The sequence below is a fragment of the Astyanax mexicanus genome, chromosome 25 (assembly GCF_023375975.1).
Source record: "Astyanax mexicanus isolate ESR-SI-001 chromosome 25, AstMex3_surface, whole genome shotgun sequence".
NCBI lineage: Eukaryota > Metazoa > Chordata > Actinopteri > Characiformes > Acestrorhamphidae > Astyanax > Astyanax mexicanus.
This window is the reverse complement of record NC_064432.1, coordinates 11,033,917-11,057,000: the sequence shown is the minus strand read 5'-3', so window position 1 is coordinate 11,057,000 and position 23,084 is coordinate 11,033,917. Positions and strand designations below refer to the sequence as shown.

The 23,084-nt window shown below is 38.8% G+C and overlaps 1 protein-coding gene across 1 annotated transcript in view; it reads right to left on the bottom strand.

Moving 5' to 3' along the window:
* Window positions 1-337: 337 nt before the first annotated feature.
* Window positions 338-23,084, bottom strand: part of LOC111189999 (NLR family CARD domain-containing protein 3-like) — a 41,132-nt gene continuing 18,385 nt past the window's right edge. The window contains exon 5 of the mRNA XM_049472065.1: window positions 338-2,142. Coding sequence (XP_049328022.1) covers window positions 338-2,142 — 1,805 coding nt within the window. The remainder of the gene's footprint in view (window positions 2,143-23,084) is intronic.

Below are 23,084 nucleotides of genomic sequence, written 5' to 3'. Positions count from 1 at the left end.
GCTAATCACCACTTCTCCCATGCATACTAAGAAATTATTTTTTAGTCAGATCACCAAGTGCTTCTTTAGAGTGGATCTGCAAAGTATGTGCATCTATTTTAACAAAAACATATAACATATAAATTGGCCAAACGTTTTTGCAAGACTGCATAGGATTAGTCTAAGAGAGAAACTTCATGTACTGTTTAGATTAAAATGAGGGTTTAATTATTATTACACACAAAAAGAAAATTCATGCATATATGTAACAATGTGAATAATGTGAATCCACCAGTGATTGAATGGAAACTGATTTTACAGTTCATCAATAGCTGGGTGAAGGTCTGAATGAAAATACTCACACAGCTCTTCTGGATATTTCAACCACTGGCAGCATTCTCAGTAGACACTTCTCTGATGGATAATTTTCACTGAGGTTAAACTCCTCCAGCTCTTCTTCTGAGTTCACCAACACAAATGCCAGAGCTGACCAATGAGCAGGAGAGAGGCTGGCCTGTTGAAGACGACGGTCACCACCTCTCTTCAGGTATTTTTGCACTTCCTGCACAAGAGAATGATCATTCAGTTCATTCAGACAGTGGAACAGATTGATGGATTTCTCTGGAGAGGAGTTCTTCTCAATCTTCTTCTTGATGTATTTGACAGTTTTCTTATTGCTGTGAGAGATCCTCTCTGTCAGGGTCAGTAACTCTCGTAATAGAGTCTGATTAGACTCCAGAGAGAGACCCAGGAGGAAACGAAGGAACAGGTCCAGGTGTCCACTCTTACTCTGTAAGGCTCTGTCTATGGCACTGTTGAGGAAGTCAGTCATCGATGCCTTGCTGAAGAGTTCAGATAGTTCACTGTTTTGGTTTTCAGTGGTTTGCTGATTCAGGACGCTTCTGTCAGTGAAGCAGAGAAATGTATATAAAGCAGCGAGGAATTCCTGAACGCTCAGATGTACAAAGCTAAAGACCTTCCCCAGGTGCAGGTTAAGTTCCTCTCTGAAGATCTGGGTACACACTCCTGAGTACACTGACGCTTCTCTAATATTGATGCCACTATCTCTTAGATCTTCCTCATAGAAGATCAGGTTTCCTTTCTCCAGCTGCTGGAACGCCAGTTTCCCCAGAGCCAGGATACTTGTTCTAGTCTGCTGAGGATCAGTGTCACTATTCCCACTGTACTTCTGGCCCTTGTGTTTGATCTGAAAGATCAGGAAATGTGTGAACATCTGCGTCAGGGTTTTGGGAATTTCTTCACTTTTAGCTTCACTCAGCATTCTCTCTAGAACAGTGGCTGTAATCCAGCAGAAGACTGGTATGTGGCACATGATGTAGAGGCTTCTTGAAGACCTGATGTGTGTGAAGACTTTGTTGGCCAGGTGCTGATTTCTGATCCTCTTCCTGAAGTACTCCTGTTTCTGAGGGTCACTGAAACCTCGCACTTCTGTTACCTGGTCAACACACTCAGGAGGGATCTGACTGACTGCTGCTGGTCGAGAGGTGATCCAGATGAGAGCAGAGGGAAGCAGTTTCCCCTTGATGAGGTTCGTCAGCAGAACATCCACTGAGGTTTTCTCTTCTATATTCACCAAGTTCTCATTGTTCTGGAAATCCAGAGGCAGTCGACACTCATCCAGACCATCAAAAATGAACATGATTTTGTAGCCCTTAAAATGTCTTGGTTTTAAATCTTGTGTTTCTGGGAAAAGGTGCTGAAGAAGGTTCACCAGACTGAGCTTCTTCTCCTTCATCATATTCAGCTCTCTAAAAGGAAGTGAAAATATGAAGAGAACGTCCTGATTTTCTTCTTCTTCAGCCCAGTCCAGAATAAACTTCTGTACAGAGACTGTTTTTCCAATTCCAGCAACTCCTTTAGTCAGTACAGTTCTGATGGGCTGGTTCTGTTCTGGTAAGGGTTTAAAGATGTCGTTGCATTTGATTGGTCTTTCCTTTGTTGGCTTTTTCCTGGATGCAGCTTCAATCTGTTTCACCTCATGTTCCTGATTGACATCTCCACCCCCTCCCTCTGTGATGTAGAGCTCTGTGTAGATCTCATTCAGAAGTGCTGACTTTACATGGCCTGATATCCCTTCAGTAATTCTCCGATATTTATCTCTGAGCTTCGATTTGAACTTTCGTTGGCATGCTGGGGCAAATTCTGATTGCAGAGGAAGAAAATGAGGAAAATGTAATTAACTAATCATCATAAAAGATCCCTGTGTAGAACTGTGTAGTACTCTGATACAGTAGATATTTGTTAGGTTTAAGAATACATTTGATGCTGTGACACAATGTCTTATAATTACTAAATCCAGTTAACTGTTGTTTATTATTCTAATTTAAAAAAAGCAGAACTCCTCTGAGGAAATAAATAAGCCCTTCAAGTTGGTACCCATTGCTATGACCCAGAACTCTTACTGCTCTTTAGAGTGTTAGCGAGGTCTGTCTGATTCATGTTCCTCAGGATGTGCAGTGTGATCTTCAGCACCCTCTCCCTCTGATCATCCTCTACCTCTCCCTCAGAGCATGCTGGGTAATCTGGACTCAGGAGATTCTTGAATGTGTTCAGCTCGTTCTTCACTAGACAGATAAACTTCTCCTGCAGCTTCTGATTAAGAACAAACATCAGAGAATTACAAAAGTACAGAGAGAGAGATGATGACCCTGATCTGAGCAGAAAACGAGTTATGGATGCTCTGGTGTGTAAAAGGATTTAAACATCATGTTACTCAGCAGCATCTTATTGCATTAATAATACTCTTACATTTATAATACTATAAAAAGGTGAATAACTAGTATCAAAACTTTAAAGTGAAATCAAACTTATATGTAAAAGAAAACAGGGGGATTCCTATTATATATATGCTTTAGGACTAACCTTGAATATGTGGTTCAGTGTTTCTCTGTAATTGTTTTTTTTCTTCTTCCTGTGGATGAACAGAAAACCCACACTGTAATCAACATAAATAAATCATCTGATCTAAAAAGCTTTTGCTTCAATAAAATGAGATTATTAATAAAATAAAGAATATCAGCAAATAACAGGTAAAAATAAAAGACTGATCTGTAATTAAAGCCTGCATTAAATCTATCATTTTTTAAATGTATAAGGAATACCAGAACCTGGAGAGAGACACTCTGATATGGGTCAAACAGTTTAAACAGATTAATAACTAAGGGGACAAGCATACAAGGATAGTCTAAAGCAGGCAGGGTCAGTAACATAAAGGCAGCATAAACAAACAACATACCAGTAGAGAGGAGAAAGCTGGGTTGGTACACAGTAAACAGGCAGAACTGGAATAAGCAGAAGGAAAATAAGCAGAAGGGTAGTCTAATAACAAGCTAGGTTATCAACAGAAAGCAACAAACACTAAGCCGGGGTCAAAAAACCAAGTCAAAAAACAATTAGGCAGAATAACAAAGAGAAATGTGTCGTAGAAGAGCTAGGGAATCTAGATTCAATGCTCAGCAATTAAGAGCTGAAACTGAAGGGTATTTATACTCAAAAGTTCAGGTGAGCAATCAGTAGCTAGGCGAACCGGAACGCTGCAGCGTCACGTGCTCCAATGAGTCATTGTAGTCCTGAGAGCGAGAATGTTGGGAGTTTGTTGCAGTCTAGAGCAGACTAACAGCGTCAGGACTGACAAAATGTTTCTTAAAGGTAAAAACAGAGTTAGACCTGCTAATAATGTAAATAAAGATTTGTGTAATGATGTCACTCTTTATCTGAAGCTTTGAGGTATGTGTCAATGGATCTGTTGCTTTGAACCACTGTGTCAATGCTTAGTTTGTGCTACAATTGACACAATAATAACATAAAAATAAACGATAAACAGTGCTAATCAGCAACAATGTGAATGTAATTAAAAAGAAAACAGCTAAAAAGGTCTCCAGATTGCCAAATATGTTTTAAAGTGTATTTTAATGTATTCTGAATCCATTACTGTCCTATGTATTGTACTAGAACACATTCTCCCAATCCTGGATGTATGTACTCATCCCAGTAACTGAGATGTTAAATACATGCACTAAAAATGATGAAGTTTTATTCACTGCTACTAAGGAGGAATAAATGTTTTGTTTTTAGTGCACTGTTTTAGAGGCAATAAAACAAGCAAAATGTTGACGAAGTGCTTTGTGTCATTAAGCTTTGAGTGGAGAATCTTTTTTGCACAGTTAGGAAAAACGATTCAGTGAATATATAGAATTTAGTTTACCATATATAATATGTCAGATACGTTAAAGCAACTGCAGCAGGAGAAGCATTTATTGGGTTTAAAATAAAATAGGACAGAACAGAGCAGGTAGGTAAAATAATTTAACTTATTTATCTCAACAGTCCTGCTCACATCACACAACATGCCCCAACCCCTCCCTGTTTTGGAACCAGCACCGGAACCAGGTAAGAGGTAACCAGGTACTAACATATTCAGCTACTGTCTCTATATATAGATTAGGGGTGTTTGATACATAAAGTCTACAATGATATCTTAATTGCTGTGTTAATGATGCACATGCTGACGTTATCAAAAATGCAAAACGCCTTTATTCCACACGTTAACTAGGTCATAAATACTAGGACACACTGCTGCTTGTGTGCATTGAGAATAGCCATGCAGTGAGCTAGCTAGCATAGGCTAATCTTGTGCTCACACTGGCAGATGGCAAGTACATCACGCTGTTACAAGCTTGTGAGTGTGCTCGTGGTTACTAATGCTGGCGTCTTGATTATCAGCACAAACGCAAACACACAGACACACACACAGCTGATGGCATGTTTACTCTTTCCAGGTTGTTGAAGGTGGACTATGGAGCTACTCTAGCATTCATTTACTTCATTAAAGCTCTTAGTTAAAATTAGTTACTCAGCACATTAAAATATTCTCATTTATGATACTAGCAATAAAGCAAAAAAAAATCTAGTCTGCCAGACACAACACACTGCACAATGATTGTTGTCCCCTTCTTAAGGGAACAACAAGCATTAAAATGATTAATCACAGAATATTGTTGCAATTATAAAATACATTTTTATTTGATTGATTTCACTAATATAAACATAATTTAGTTGTGTCAATCAAACACTTATGCTTTTATTCAAGAATATTGTTACGCCCTCGCCAGGTTTCCCTCTGTTTCCCCGGTGTTTCCACTGTTATTTTCCATTACGTGTGTCTAATTTGTAACTCGGCCCCTTCCCAGGTGTTCTGTGTTTCTTGTTGCTATAAATAGTCTCCCTTTGTTAATGTTTGCTGTCGGTCTTTGCACCTTCCCGTGTTGTCTGTCTCGCTTAGTTATTGTTATCCCTCGTTTCTTGGTTTTTGCATTTATACGCCCTTATTTATTTCTTGTTAGTTGTGTTCACGTTTATTTTCCAGTCACGTTTAGTTCCTGTTTGTTTCTTTGTTTATTTTGTATATATTTATGTAGTTACCCCTGTATATATCCCTAGCCGTGTTTTGTTATATTCTGTTTATCGTTATTCCTTGTTTGTTTGTTTATGTACATATTTATTTTCGTCATTCCCCTATTTGTTTATTTGTTTGTTTATTATTTATTAAAGTTATGTCTTACCCGCTTAAACGTCCGCCTCCCTTCTGCTCGCGCGTTACAGAAAGACCGACCGCCATGGACGTTTATGCGGGACACCCTTGGGTTGGATCCGGGCTGGCCATCCGTCATGCCCCCTTTGGGACCTCGGCGCAGGAAAACCCGAGGCCTCAAGGCCGGAGAAGGCCTCGGGCTAGGCGTTCTAAGAGGTCCCAAAATTCGGAGGATTTTCTTGGGCGGGGGCTAACTGTTGGGGCTATCGGCCTCGGGGGACACGAGGCGGGCAGAAACGCAGGCTGTGAGGATCCCTACTTCTGGGATTACGTGGACCTCCTCGCAGCTGCGTCTAGTTCGGAGGATGAGTTAATCCTTCCGGCTCTCAGATGTCCTCCGTGTCTCCGGGAGGAGGCCGCCTACGTCCCGGAGCAATCTTCAGCAGCGCCGGCTTTCAAGACGCCGTCTTCCGTCGGCCCGCCTCCCATGGCGCGCTCCGTCACGCCGGCTACGCAGCTAGCATCTCCAGCGGCTGCAGCTCCAGGCATCCCCACGGCTACGCGGCTAACGCAGCTAGCATCTCCAGCGGCTGCAGCTCCAGGCATCCCCGCGGCTAACGCAGCTAGCATCTCCAGTGGCTGCAGCTCCAGGCATCCCCACGGCTACGCGGCTAACGCAGCTAGCATCTCCAGCGGCTGCAGCTCCAGGCATCCCCACGGCTACGCGGCTAACGCAGTTAGCATCTCCTGCTTCCACGGGTCAAGTTTCTCTGGCTGCTACGGCGCCCGCATCTTCTACGGCTGCAGACGGTGCTACACTGTACTGCTACTGCCACCCCGGAACCTGAATACGCTGCAGTGAAATTAAGTCAAGTCTCCGTGCAGTCTTCAGCAGCCCGAGTCGTCACACAGACACCTACAGCCCAAGGGTCCAAGTCTGTTCATGTGAGTGTTCCTGTGTCAGCGGTGCCCGCCACCGCCCATGCTCCAAGGTCAGCGGTGCCCACTGCCAATGTTCCTGTGCCAGCGATGCCCAACACCAATGCTCCAAGTTCAGCAGTGCCCACCGCCCATGCTCCAAGGTCAGCGGTGCCCACCGCCTATGTTCCTGTGCCAGCGGTGCCCACCGCCAATGTTCCTGTGCCAGCCGTGCCCACCGCCTATGTTCCTGTGCCAGCGGTGCCCACCGCCAATGTTCCTGTGCCAGCGGTGCCCACCGCCAATGTTCCTGTGCCAGCGGTGCCCACCGCCTATGTTCCTGTGCCAGAGGTGCCCACCGCCAATGTTCCTGTGCCAGCGGTGCCCACCGCCAATGTTCCTGTGCCAGCGGTGCCCACCGCCAATGTTCCTGTGCCAGCGGTGCCCACCGCCTATGTTCCTGTGCCAGCTGTGCCCACCGCTCCTGCTACGATGCCAGCGATGTCCACCGCTCCTGCTACAATGCCAGCGGTGCCAGACACCGTCCATGTTCCTGTGCCAGCGGTGCCCACCGCCCATGTGCCGATGCCAGCCTAATAGGAGGTAGATGATGGCATCCTCAACACCAATCTTCTCCCGATATGCAAACTGGAGAGTGTCCAGTGCATGCTGTCCAGTGCATGCTGTACCTTGGATCGTGAGATCACAATTTCATTCCACCTCCTCAGCACATTAAAATATTTGATCTGATTGATATCAATAATATAAATATAATTTAGTTTTGCCAATCTAACACTGATGCGTTTATTTGCATTAAAATACTCATTATTAAAAACATTATTAAAATGTTTTTGTGGTAACACTTTATAATACTGTTCCATAGTTAATAGGTAACTAAGCAGGAACTAAGCAGTAACTAATTAATAGTGCTGCATTAACACCTAAATATTTTCTATTAATTACCAGGGAGTACTGAATAATTACTCAGTAGATAGTACTGAACTAATATTTATAGTAGTTCACTATTAACTCCACAATAATTACTGAGACTTACATATCTCCCAGAGAACTACTTACTAATTATGTCTCCTTTATAATAACTATTGTGGGGGAAAATCAACATTTACTTCATGTATTCATAATCAATTACACTGATTATTCCTGTTAATCATTCAATCAGTATTATTACTCCCTGTAACAGAGTTACACTATATTCTTGTATTTTATCATTGAGTGTTATGTGAACTTATATTCTCTGCTCCTGTGACAAGGCTATTCATTCAGACTTAAGGGCAAAGAAAAGAAAACCGAGGTCTGCCTGGAGACAAGCAGGCAAATGGAGTTTTCTGATTTATGAATTATTCTTGACTTTTGCTTATACGTGCGTTTTCTGTTCTTCTTTTCAAGAGAACAAGACATCCTCTGTGTCCCAATCTTTTATTCCATATATGGTAGTGACTGGTTCCAAAACAAGTCACGGGGAGATTACCTCATGCATGAACGGGGATATGTATAAAATGCCCGGCTGAGACAGATTGGGGGGCTCCGATTTTTCTGACTACTTCATCTTTATTGCCTGCTTGCTGTTTTTTTTTTTCTTTTGCAACTTTAAAATAAAGAACTTCTCTTTTTGGCATCTCTGGGTCTTTGACTGTCATTTGTCGATTTCCACGACACTATTCATTAATTACTTCTCAAATCAACATTAATTACTGAAAACCCTTACATGCCACCTGGGGACCTATAGATCTAAATCAGGCATATTTGAGTTAAATGCATATTAATTGAAGGCATATTTGAATTAAGCAAGTGACACCATTTGTAGTAGTGATAACCTTAATTACCTTATTATCCTCAGTTCCTTGCAAATATTAGCAACATATAGTAAAATACTACAGTGTGTATTACTCTGCTTAACCCCCATTTTTTGGAAGAAAAAAACAACATTATAATGTAATATTATTGCATAGAAGACATTGATGAAAGTTCTCCAGAAGGCATCTAAGACTCTAAGAATTACTGTAAGACAGTAATAATGTAACAATCATTGCTTTAATACTAGGTATCAGCCTTATAAAAGTGCATCTTCAGCGTTTGCAGTCTCACAGAGATGTATTTAACTGCGCATTATTAGGGCAATTACGGTAATTTCACAGCGGGTGCAGCTCTCCTGGTCCTTTGTGTAAATTCTCTGCTGCTGCTGCTGCTGCTGCCGGAGGAGGATTAAGAGAGACTCATATTTCTGTATTTAATTGAAAATAAACTAGTAATCAAGATATTGAGATCTTTTCCAGCTGATTTTACCCATGGATCAGATCAGGACTCTTTGTGGGTTGTTAAACAGCTTTAGGATGTGTGTTAGCTAGCTAAGTTAGCTAAGTTGTGTGTGTAGTTAGCGTTAGCCAGCTATGTAAGCTAGGTTATGCGTGTGTGTTAGTTAACTGGCTATGTTAGCTAGGTTATGTGTGTTAGTTAATTGGCTAAGTTAGCTAGGTTATGTGTGTGTTAGTTAATTGGCTAAGTTAGCTAGGTTATGTGTGTGTTAGTTAATTGGCTAAGTTAGCTAGGTTATGTGTGTGTTAGTTAGCTAGTTTAAATGTGTGTTAGTTAGCTAGGTTATGTGTGTTCGTTTGCTAGCTAAGTTAACTTTTATGTGTGTGTTAGTTAACTGGCTAAGTTAGCTAGGTTATATGTGTGTTAGTTAGCTAGTTTAAATGTGTTAGTTAGCTAGGTTATGTGTGTTCGTTTGCTAGCTAAGTTAACTTTTATGTGTGGGTTAGTTAGCTAGGTTAAATGTGTGTTAGTTAACAAGCTAAGTTAGCTAGGGGAAATGTGTGTATGTTAGCTAGGTTAATTGTGTTAGCTAGTTTAAATGTATGTGTGTTAGTTAACTAGGTTAAATGTGTGTGTGTTAGTTAGCTAGGTTAAATGTGTGTTATTATTATTATTATTATTATTAATGTATATTTCCCTTTATAATACTGTGACATGATCTGCCGTAACTCCTAAAGAAGAACACAGTAACTCCTCAGTAAGTAGTAATTAGTTACCATGTTTCACACTTTATAATACTGTGACATGATCTACAGTGACTCCTAAAGAAGAACACAGTAACTCATCAGTAATTAGTAATTAGTTACCATGTTTCTCACTTTATAATACTGTGATATGATTTGCAGTAACTCCTAAAGAACACAGTAACTCCTCAGTAATTATTAATTAGTTACCATGTTTCTCACTTTATAATACTGTGATATGATCTGCAGTAACTCTTCAGTAATTAGTAATTAGTTACCATGTTTCTCACTTTATAATACTGTGACATGATCTGCCGTAACTCCTAAAGAAGAACACAGTAACTCTTCTGTAATGTCCGTATATCTCACGAGACATAAAAAGGAGACGACAGTCTGCGTTCACTTAACAGGGTGTTTTATTCCTCAACCTCCACTCTCCGAATGCCCACAGTACAACAACGGTCGGAACTACTTTCAACTCAGCACTCTCTAAAAGTGACAGTGTTCAATTTCTGTATGCCACACATTACACCTCAGTAATTATTAATTAGTTACCATTTTTCTCACTTTATAATACTGTGATATGATCTGCAGTAACTCTTCAGTAATTAGTAATTAGTTACCATGTTTCTCACTTTATAATACTGTGATATGATCTGCAGTAACTCCTAAAGAAGAACACAGTAACTCCTCAGTAATTAGTAATTAGTTACCATGTTTCTCACTTTATAATACTGTGACATGATCTACAGTAACTCCTAAAGAAGAACACAGTAACTCCTCAGTCATTAGTAATGGGTTACCATGTGCTGCTGTTAACTCCCGAAAAAAGAAGACAGGGACACCTAATTAATTATCTATGAAGAACAGAGGGATGCCTAGTTCGTTATCTAACACAAATATTTATTCATTTAAACATGATTTCCCCCAGAATAAGGATGTAGGACACATCCTACAGTAAAGCTGTATGTGAGCCATTACTTCTACTGAGCACATCTCCAGGAGGACTGAAGTGGAGCACAGGTTTAGAATAAACACCTGTAACACACTGACAGAACATTACAAAAATGGGGGTTAAACAGACTACTGCACATTTCAGTGTGTCTAACATTTGGAAGATATTGAGCATACTAAGGTAAGTAATGTTAATATATGATAAGTGGTGTCACTGACTTTAATATCACCACTGATAGAATAACCTGCAGCAGCAGATAAACACACTGATAGAGGCCAGCGGTCCGGCGCTGTGAAATTACCGTAATTACCCTAATAACGCGCATTTAGGTCTGTGAGACTGCAAGGCAAAATATGAATGTTAATAAGGTTGGTGCTTAAAATTAAAGCAGTGATCATTAAAACAAAATTGAGTACAGTCAGTCGTAGAGTCTTAGATGCCTTCTGGAGAACATAAATAATGTCTACTATGTAATAATATTAAGTTATAAAGTTTTTTTTTCTTTCAAAAATGGGGTTTAAGCAGATTACAACACACTGTAGTATTTTACTATATGTTGCTAATTGTCACGTCTGGTGCTGTTAGCTCCTCTGTCCCTTCCACACCAAGCTCTAACGGAGGTTCTCAGGTCAACAACTACATTACCCAGAATGCACCACCCGCTGACATCACGCACTCACCTGATCACGTGACACCTCACCTGCTTCCTCCAGGAAGTCCCGAATACTGATTACTGGCACTATAAAGGCACAAGCCACACAAACACCCACGCCGCGTATTGTAGGTTCTCCTCTTTACAAAGCGTTCTATATCTCTTGTCTTCAGTTTATCTTGTGTATGACCTTGCTTTTGTTTTCTCGACGCCGATTATTGCCTTTGCCTCTGATACTGGATTGCTTGTGTATTACCTGGACTGTGTTTTCACTACTGCCTCTTGGATTACCTCTGACATTGGATCTCTCGTGTATGAACTCTGGACTGTTTCTCGTTTATGGTATGGTTTTGTCTTCATTGCTCTGGTTTCTGGCGATTACCCATTGTTTCTGTATCGACTACATTTACATCTGTTTATTTTATAATAAACATATATTTTTATCAGTATCTGCACGTGTCTGCAATTCTGTGCAAACCATGACACTAATATTTGGAAGATAATGCTGATAATAAGGTAATTAAGGTTACTACTACTACAAATGGTGTCACTGGCTTCAAATATGCCTTTAATATCACCACTGACCAAATAATTGTTTGTGTAGACTGATTTGGATCTATAGGTCCCCAGGTGGCATGTAAGGGTTTTCAGTAGTTAATGTTGATTTGAGCAGTAATTAATAAGTAGTTATTATAAAGAAGACATCATTAGTAAGTAGTTCTCTGGGAGATATGTAAGTCTCAGTAATTATTGTGGAGTTATTAGTGAACTACTATAATCATTTGTTCAGCACTATCTACTGAGTAATTATTCAGTACTCCCTGGTAGTTAATAGAAATATTTAGGTGTTAATGCAGCACTATTAATTAGTTACTACTTAGTTCCTGCTTAGTTACCTATTAACTATGGAACAGTATTATAAAAAGTGTTACCGTTTTTGTTTATTTCTAGGAATTAGTTATGAAATATACTGTGTCCACTAATATATTTAGTAAGCATTTATTATTAACGTTTAAGAAGTGCAGTTTTTTGCAATGTATTACTTTTCCATACATGTTTACAAATAATGCAAAATACTGTTTATCTGACAAAATTACCAAAAATATTGAGATATTGTTTTTATCACCATCGCACACCCCTAATATAGATATACGTTTAATTCTCCAACGTGTAGCTGATATTATGATTTACTCTCAAAAGGTGTGTGTGTGTGTGTGTTATGCTTTAAAAAAGGTCAATTCTAGTAAAAACAGTAAAAGGGCTTTGATGTTTCACTCACTGTGGGTCAGAGATCCTATCTTCACTGCTCAACTGTAGAGGAGGATCCATGGACGCGTCACTCTCCATAGAAACACAGCTGGGCTCTGGAGAAGCTCCTCTCTGGGTTTCAGTTCTGTTAACATTAAACACAGTGAAACTCCAACACACAGCACATCTTTAATAAAGATCAGGAACTGAAGAGCTTCACTCTCAGAACAGAACAGTAGTTTAGTGCAGTGATGTACCGAGACCCAGATCTTCCTCCTCCACTGCTGAGATTAAGAGGATGATCAATGGACGCGTCACTGTTCATAGACACTCCACTGGGGGCTGGAGATGCTGCTCTCTTCTCCCTAAAAAAACAGATCTTCATGATAATCCATGATAAGTGTAAAGCGTGGAGTAATGTGTTCTAGGTTCCCTAGCCAGCCAGTAGGTGGCAGCACCACCAACAATGCACAATGCAAGAAGAAGAAATAGGGGTGTGGCTTCACAGGAAACAAAAGGACTTGTCAGACAGAAAGAAGGTCTCTCAGGTAAACATCTCAACAGGGAGACAAAGGAACATCAAGACAACAAGGCCTTTCTTTGTTCTACCAAGAGAACAAGGAAAACACCTTTAGGCCAAGATTACAACTTTACGTACAACTGTACGTCTGATCAACGTTTCCACACGGCTATTTCTTCAAAGGCAAGCTTGCACGGGAGACACAGCTCGGAAAGACAAGGAAAGCGGCCAGATCCCTTTTCTTAACTGTGTACAACTTTTCCTGGAATTAAAAGCCAGAAGGACAACCCATTCCAGGAAGAGTTTCCTGGACGTCGTCAAAACATTTCTACAAAAAGGCTGAAAATTCCCTCCATCCAGTGAGGACAGAAACATGGATATTTCTAACATATCCATTGCGTAAGACAGAATTTTTAAACATCTGGGCATAGTTTAGATAAAAATAATTTTATTTTTAAACTTACTGTATTTTACATTTTACATACGTGTATTTTTATTAATGAAATCTGCAACTGTTTACACTATAAACTAAAACCTGTGAACAATACAACTTAGATCTTTTCTCTGCATGCAAATCCCTTTCTGTATACTGTATTTCTCATGTCTAAAGCTAGAACCCAGCAATAGGTCTCTTGCTCAACAGAGACCTGAACAAAGAACAGCTGATCTCAGTTACAGTGCAGAGCCACGCTCCACGTTTAAACTCAGCACCATTAGCTTTTGTTTGAGCATGCGTGCTTTTATTTTCACCAAGTTGTCTGTGTTGATTTCATGAATGCTGGTTGCTGCCAATAACCATATAAAAGAATTCACATTTAAAACCTTCAGAATCTGAGTCAGCAATATCAGGATTTTAATCATTGATTAAAATCCTGATATTGTGGCTGTCACGTCTGGTGTTGTAGGCGCTCCCTGTCCTTCCACACTTAGCTCCAACGGAGGTTCTCAGTCAAACAACTACAACACCCAGAATGCACGACACACTGACATCACTCACTCTGTCGATCACGTGACACCTCACCTGCCCCGGCCAGGAAATCCTGAGTACTGATGATTACCTGTATAGTATTTAAGGACAGCTCACACACACTCTCACACCGAGTATTGCCTGGTTTCTTTATTTCTGTGATTGTTTTCTCGTGTATGACCATTGGACTGCCTTACTATCCGGTAATGGTCTGTACCTCTAGGTATTTGCTTACCTGTGTTGTTTACCATCTGCTACTGTTTTTTGTACCCTGTGGGTTTTTTTTAAAATCCTTAACTGGTTCCGCGAGTGTCTGTATTCTGTACCCCACCATGACAGTGGCTTATTAATTAATAACTTTATAAAATAATTATAATTTAAACTACAATATTTATAAGATGCAAGTAATTTTATGAGACTTACTTAATGAACTTTATGCCACCAGCACCTACAGTGTTCCTTTACTAAAACTTATTCACAGGTTCCAAACTAACTGAAAAATGCTTGTCCAATAAATATACATATTTTAATTTATTTAACAATACTGTTGCATGTATTTGTGTGTTTGTTATGATGTCACAATATCATCACAACGTATTTACTATATGTATTTTACATATCTGTGACTAGTTAATAACATGTATTGGTAAGAGCTACACAAGTACACAATTATACTGTATTATAAACTACAAGGTATATTTTTACCCCAATGGAATTATACTGAACTCTAACAGAGATACAGATCATAACAGAATATAACAAGTCTTTCTGTGAGAAGCTTCATTCCACAGCTTTAATAACAAACCCAATCACTTCCATCTGATCTATATAAATGCAGCAACATCAGAATTTCCTCATTTCTAATGCTAATGTAAACCCAGACATTGTGTGGTAAAATCCGAGATGGATCCTCACAATGGATCTGGTCCAGAGTTCACTTTCACCAAGACAAATCTGATCCAGATTTTGAGCAAATCGTTGCATTTATGTTTAAAAACATGGACAAGATCCGCTTTCCACCATCCTGGACCAGCTCTGTTCTGATTATTGAACCTCGCCAGCTGCAAACAGCCCGGCAACCACCCCATACCATAGCAACCACCATAGCAACAACATAAAATCACTACAGCAACCACCTAATACTGTTATGGTGCCAAAAGGAAACACATTTACACTTTACACTAAAATACGGTATAATTATTTTTCATATTAACTATTAGATATTAAAGGCAGATATTTACTTTAAATACAGATTAGAAACACAGTCTACACTGTACTAAGAATAACTGGCTGGTTTGTTAAGCGTTTCTCTGTGTTTAAATACAGCACAGAGTTTTGACTCTGGTCCAGGAGAAACTCTGTTATAAATTTTTAAAATCTGTAAAATGCAGATCACAGGTCCAGGATTAGAGCTGAAACCATTACAATACAAAACTACTTTACAAATAAAACCCATCACTCAATTTACTCACTTTAGGAGAGGAGGTCCTCCTCCACTGATGGAGTTCTGAAGATCCATCGTTTACTCTTCTTCATTCACACACAGCTGAACACTGCCGACACCGACCCCTGAGAACAGATCAGCCGTTAGAGTAAAACATTTATTCTAAGAATAATGACATTATCATCAGAACTGCATTAAACAAAACGAACGGAGAATGTTACATAACAGTGTGATTTACACTCGTTATAAATTAATCTACAGATTACAGATACATTTACTGTTATTATATTTACTATAACTTTAAATATTAGTAGTAATATTAGTAGATTACACAACATTATACATATATACACTGTTGTATTATTATTCATTATGTAATTATTATGTTACTGAATCAGAATAGAGGGATTATTTAAGTATAATATAAAACAGCAGGATTGAAACACTAACAATCGACGTGATCTTGAGCTCGGTTGCTCCCCCTGCAGGTTGAACAGCGCTCCTGCATATAAACACGCCTTTATAGCAGCTCCGTCCAGGTCCAGGTTTGATCCAGGCCCGGTTCAGATCTCCATGCTGAGTCTGGTTCTTCCAGTGTAATCGGACACTGAGCTCAGCTTAAAGAACCGGTTCTAGATCTGAGGAACCCTTAGAACCTGTTCTGACTTTAAGCTACACGGTTCTGTTCTACATTCTCTTCAGTTCTGAACTTACCGAGTGAATCCAGACTTCTGTCCTCTTCTAATGGAGGAGAATGGACTTACTTTCACTTTCTCCTTCACCTGCGTCACACCGCACTCTCTCTAAGCCCCGCCCCCTCACTCTGTCAGATCGAATAGGCGTTGGGTGGGCGGACCTCTTGTTCGTTATTCCCTATTGTCAGCCAATCATATCACAGGGCTGAATGGAAAGTTTGAATATTTATGAGCCTGAAGTTTCTCCCACACAGCTGTTAAACCCCCAGTTTGCAGACCGGTGATCTGCCGAGTTCTGCCACCCATCCAAAAGTGCTCCACCGCCAGTGATGTCACTCTAATCTGACCCTTTTTTTCAGTAACGAGTAATCTAACGCGTTACTATTTCCAATCCAGTAATCAGATTAAAGTTACTTATCCAAGTCACTGTGCGTTACTCTCTCTCTCCACCTCACACTCACACACAGACACACACAGACACACACACACCGCTCCCATTCCTGTCACCTTTACAATCCTCCCGTCTCTCTCTCGCGCTCGGCGTGTCTTTAGTTTCCGCCTGTTCTCATTTTTCCGCCAGTTCTCGGGCTCCCTATCTCTTTATAAAGGCGTTTTTTTCCCGGCCGCGTCCCAATTCACTAGCCAGGGCAGCGGTCTGCACAGCCGCAGAGTGCGTATACCGTAAAGACAAGAAAAGTTCTGACGCTTTAAATGAACGCTGTCAAAATTAAATCCTTCTCAGTAGTTTATTGGTTTGGGTCCGTATTGGACAACGTCTGGGTCCGGACCCGGACCGCAGTCCGCATATATGTGATCCCTGGCCTAGACCATATACACGGTTTTGTTTTATAAAACCACTCTTTGCTGCCCTGCAGAGAACAACAGGTTCAATGTTAAGATTTACAGTGTTAAATATTTCAGGTCAAGAAAGACTTTCTTTATTTTTCTTTTTTTATAAAAAACAGTATTTATGTTAAGTGAAATCAAGAAAGACCATATTTTATTTTTTATAAAAAAAAATAATTTATGTTAATTCAAGAGAAATTGTCTTTTATTTTTATAAAAAAAACCTATTTTTTCAGGAAATAGTTCAACTTTAAATGTCTAGAGATACATTGTTGCTGTTAAAAATGCATTTTCCAATAAAGGGAGTATTGGCAAAACTGGTTATAGTTTTTATGTTAAGGCGGCGCCGCGGCGGGAGGTGGTTTCTGCAGCTGCTGAAAGTTATTAATAAAGTAACTTGTGCAATAACTTAGTTACTTTTAAAATCAAGTAATCCATAAAGTAACTGAGTTACTTTTTAAAGGAGTAATCAGTAATCAGTAATCAGATTACTTTTTCAAAGTAACTATACCAACACTGTCCACCGCACACTGCGCATGCTTTGACCCACATTTTATAATGTTTTCATGAGTTTTTCATGATGATTCTGTTTTCCATGACTGTATTAAACAGCCTGAGCTCACTGTGATTATTTATTTAAGGGTTACATAAAAGTAAATCTCAATTAAACAAATAATAAATAAATAATAATAATATACAATTTGAAAACAAATGAAAGAAAAATTGTTTCTAATCACCTCATTTACCTTAACTTCACACCGAAACAGTTATTTAGTCTATTCAGTTATCCTACCTACACTCCTGCCAGGAGAATGTTCTAATATGGTGCTTATTTTGTATTTTTACCTTTAAAAATACACTAGGCAAGCACAGTTCGGCAAGGTAGCACAGTTCGGCAAGGGAGCACAGTTCGTCAGAACACCTGCTGCTCTGTAAATATCACTGCAGAGTAAATTCACTGGTTCAACAGAAGAAGAAGAAGAAGAAGAAGAAGAAGATGAAGAGCATTATAACTGATCTCATCTCAGCTGATCTGATCAGGGATTTAACATTTAGCTTACAGTATTTATGAAGACCTATCATCATTTACTGTTCATAACACAGTCTTAGTAAACAGCTGCCATTACATATAAATACATATTATTTATGTATCTTTTTTGTTATAATTATTATAATTATAAATGCAGTTTTTCTGGCAAAAACTTTGACTATTCGATTAAAAAAATAATGAAAAAGTCACATTTATTGGAATGTCAGTGTGTACCTGAGGACCTGTATAAACCTTATTCTGAATGATGATCCTTATTTATTTATTCCCAATACATCTGTTCTGTTCAAACCCAGCAGGCACTAAATAATTTAATTTACCACTTAAATACAAATTCATGAATATATGAATTAATTCATGAAAATAATGAAAGAGTTTCCACCTCTTTAAATACTTTAATGATTCTCTGTGAAGCCAAATAACAATCCAAAATGTGATCCGGCCGGAGTTCGCTGGTGTACTGCAGAATCACATCCGGTGTCATTTGCTGCTGCTGTGCTGTGACTTCAGTTAGCATTTTTCTAATTACTACCCTTAAACAATCTCGAAATTCAGAGGATTCAGTGATATTTAAGAGGTAATGTACACAGAATGAAATGTACAGAATGTGAATTTCCCATTCACATGAACCGCTTAGACACGGAACCCCAAATATGAGCATAAACAACATGGCGCTGACTACAAAATGACGACACGACTCCAGTGGTCTATTCGGATTAGAATGTCGCTTTACCACGCCATAATTAATTTGCATAAAGTTGAGAAAATTTAAATTCTGTGTTGCTTGTCGCTCTGCCGCTTTGTCACATGTCGCACCGACAAATCACCCTTATCATTTTATTGATTTGAATACTCCTAACTACTTTTTACTGACTTACTGAAGCAAAAAATTGGTTTGGTAACCTCATTGAGCTTTGAACTTCATAGCCAGGTGTATCCAATCATGAGAAAGGGTATTAAAGGTGGCCCATTGCAAGTTGTTCTCCTTTTTGAATCATCATGGGCTCATCAAAACAACTCTCAAATGATCTAAAAACAAAGATTGTTCAACATAGTTGTTCAGGGGAAGGATACAAAAAGTTGTCTCAGAGATTTAACCTGTCAGTTTCCACTGTGAGGAACATAGTAAGGAAATGGAAGAGCACAGGGACAGTTCTTGTTAAGCCCAGAAGTGGCAGGCCAAGAAAAATATCAGAAAGGCAGAGAAGAAGAATGGTGAGAACAGTCAAGGACAATCCACAGACCACCTCCAAAGAGCTGCAGCATCATCTTGCTGCAGATGGAGTCACTGTGCATCGGTCAACAATACAGCGCACTTTGCACAAGGAGAAGCTGTATGGGAGAGTGATGCGAAAGAAGCCATTTCTGCAAGCACGCCACAAACAGAGTCGCCTGAGGTATGCTTTTGCGTACACCTGGATACACCTGGCTATGAAGTTCAAAGCTCAATGAGGTTAACAAACCAATTTTGTGCTTCAGTAAGTCAGTAAAAAGTAGTTAGGAGTATTCAAATCAATAAAATGATAAGGGTGCCCATACTTTTGCACCAGTCAAATTTTGGTTTAATGCATATTGCACATTTTCTGTTAGTGAAATAAACCTAATTTCAATCCTGAAATATGACTGTGTCCATCATTTTAGTCATATTTAGAACTAAAAATGATTAAAATTAATAGGGGTGCCCAAACTTTTTCATATGACTGTACTATCTCAATATTTTGAGATACTAATTCATTATTTTGAGATACTATCTCAATGTTTTGTCATAATTTTGAGATACTAGTAGACTGTACAGAGACAGAAGCAGGTGAGACAAAGACGCAATTTGGATATTATTATTGAGGACTACTTCAGACGTGGATTCAAAAATCATAAAATATTGGTGCTTTTGGAAGAATCGCACAATGTCAAAATAAGCCTCCAGACCTCGGAGAGAAGAGATTAATTTAATAACACACTGGACTTCTATTTTAGTGTTGTTTTTTTCTAATATACTGTAATTCTACCTCCATTATTTAAATGCAACAGCTAGTGTAACCTCTGCTTTTATTGTCAAATTTTTATATCCCCACAAAATTCATTTTTTAAAAAGTTATTCAGCTCTATTCAAAAAAGGTGTGGTTATTGTAAAAGAGCTGGTTATGGGCGGGACCAATAACAGACCGTCAGCTCCGCTCCGCTTTGCAGCCTGTGACCTCGAGGCAGCCCTCAGGGGCGGGTTTATTTAAATGAGTAGGCTGTCTCTCCACAGTCTTTCTCCCTCCTCTGGTCTCTACTGTGCAGACGCGGGTATCAGGATCGCCAACATGGCGGAAGATTTTGGCTTCATTTTCATTGAATGAATGGGAACGGCGACACACAACATAACATCACGGCCTTCTCACACTAAACTTGTATCACTCCGCTGACACGTTGCAGAGTAACGGTATATATACACAGGACACCCGCAAAAGCGTTAGCTTAGCACAGGCTAGCGCTCAGTCCCGGCACGCTAACCAGCCAGGCTAAGCTAAGCTAAGTTAATGCTGAGCTAAAGCAAGCTACGCTAAGCTAACCACAGTCCAGCTGGCTAGCTAAAACCAACACCACCCAGCAAAACAAGCAGAAATGCTCAAAAAATGTGCAGCGTTCACTAGCGTTATTAGCGTTATTTCACGCTCCACGCACCATCTTCGCTAATTCTCAATTTTGATTTCAAGCTAACTTTCGTGGTGTTAGTCTGTATGAACCATACACTGTTTTGTAGTTAAGTTTCAGTTCTGTTACAGTTTTTGTGGAACTACTTTTTTGCGGAAGGCTCAGTCCATATTAAAGCATATTCAAACTGAATTTCTTAAAATTCTTTGATTTATTTTCTTTATTCATTCTGTAAAAACAGAAACTGTTGTATAAAAGCAATAGAACACTCGAGGTTGTGTGTTATCACGAATAACATCACGACTGTTCTATTGATCTATTCGTGATAACACACTCCCTTTCGTGTTCTATTGCTAAAGTAATGACTTAGTATCTCAAAATATTGAGATAGTATCTCAAAATATTGAGATAGTATCTCAAAATAATGACTTACTAAGCTATCTCAAAATATTGAGATAGTATCTCAAAATAATGACTTAGTATGTCAAAATATTGAGATAGCAGTTTACTTAATAATAATAAAAAATGTGCTGGATTATTTTTTATTTTTTAGGTGGCGGGAATGGGCTTTCATACCATCGTAATGTGAAAAAATGGCAGATAACGCTGCTAACTTTAGCAAGCTAACGTTAGCAAGCTAGGCTAACTTGTTGGCACCTTCTAACACTTTTCACCAACTATTAGACTCATAAACTCAAACATGCACATAACTATTATTAACCTAAAATAAAAAATTACCACGTTTTACTTTTTTGTAAGAAAAAAAATCTCTATTTAAGTTACCATGAGGTTCACTTGTTTGTTCATGTTCACGGCCGCTAGAGGCGCTGGTCTGAGCGGGATGAAATTAGATCAGACCGGTTTAATACAGTTTATTCAAGGACGGTCCCTATTGCCCCGCCCCCTCCATGCCCCGCAGCTTTCTAGAACAAAAGTTATATATAGATATTTTAAATATTATAATAAAATGAAAGCATTTAAAATACACATACTTCATTTATGGTCTGCACCTTACAATGTGATTATTACCTATTTTTATTTATTTACTATTGCGATATTGCAGTAATAATATGACAGTCAGGCATTAATGAACAGGGAGGACTAATTAGTTGTAATTAGGAACTGCAGTGGATTCGTTTGTTCAGTATTAATATTAATAAACTAACATTAACAAATGTTAATGTTAACAAACATAAAATGTTAACAAACATGTCGGAGCTGGCACATGCAGATCAGTATCTAAATATTTATGTACTCATTTTATTAATACAATTTATTTATTCATTTTAAATTCAGTAATTTATTTTTAAAATCAACAACCGAAACAAACTATTATTTTAACATTGCATCAGATTTAATAGATTTAGCAATCATTTTGTTTAAAACCATGAATTAACACTAATAATATATTTTCACTACCTGAACGAAACATGTTTTTTTTTTTGTTTTGTTTTTTACCATATAACATATTTACAATATATATATATATATAATCTATCTGGGTCCATCCAAAGCACAATAAAAGCTCTGCTTTATGGTACCATCTAGCGGTCATTTTATGTAACAACAACACACGTATACATGAATAATACATTAATAATTCAAAATAACAATTGCAGACATTAAATATTACAAACTAATGTGTAGTTATCTTGCTTATACTATCTATCTATCTATCTATCTATATATATATATATATATATATATATATATATATATATATATATATATATATAATTAATAGTTGTGTTCAAGCTGTCATAAATGCACACCTCATTTGACCCACAAAAAATGTTGCTTGCAGCAATCCAATGATTATTGTTGATGTTTAGTATCTGACCAAATGGCTTCCTTGGTGTACCAACAATGCCTCTACAGCGAAGTGCTGAAAAAAGAAGAAGGGACGACTGAAAGACATCAGTACCAGCCTATTTCTGTGCCATGTAATAGGAAGCCGAATCCATTTCATCACTTGTTAGCCATGTGTGGGGATCCAGAATGCTTATCATCTGGTCGTGGTGAATGGATACTGGTCTAGACAATCTGGCAGTGGGAATTACTCCTTGGGGTGAACAAGTTTCCCAGATTGGTCCATGGTTTCCCCTCTTCTCTGCAGTTTCCTTTACTGTGCTTTTCTGTTGGACAAAAAAAATTACCAACAGCTTCCTACCTGTTTGGTGATGGAGAGAGGGTAGGATTGATACCATAGACTGGCATTAGACTAGAAATGTTTGCCCTTGACTGTTGAAGTGAGTAGAAAACCAAGGCCAGATCCAAAGATTCTCTGAAGCTTTAAAAAGAAGACTGTAGATGGGTATTGAAAGGGACCTAAAAAGATCACCTTACAACAAGAAATCAGCTGAAATATCATTTACAAGTGTAACAATTGAACATAATCAAGTTCAGCCCAAGGGAGGATCACGAGATGCATTAGGAAATCTCCAACAGTCCTTATATGTAACAACAAAACCAACAGGTGGCTCTTGCCACAGTTGCCTCCTTTAGACCTGGGTTTAGACCTGATCCCTGTAAAGCTGCTTTTTTTTTTGCCAACATTGCTGTGAAAAAGCAATACAAGCACATATGATTTGATTTGAATCATATTGA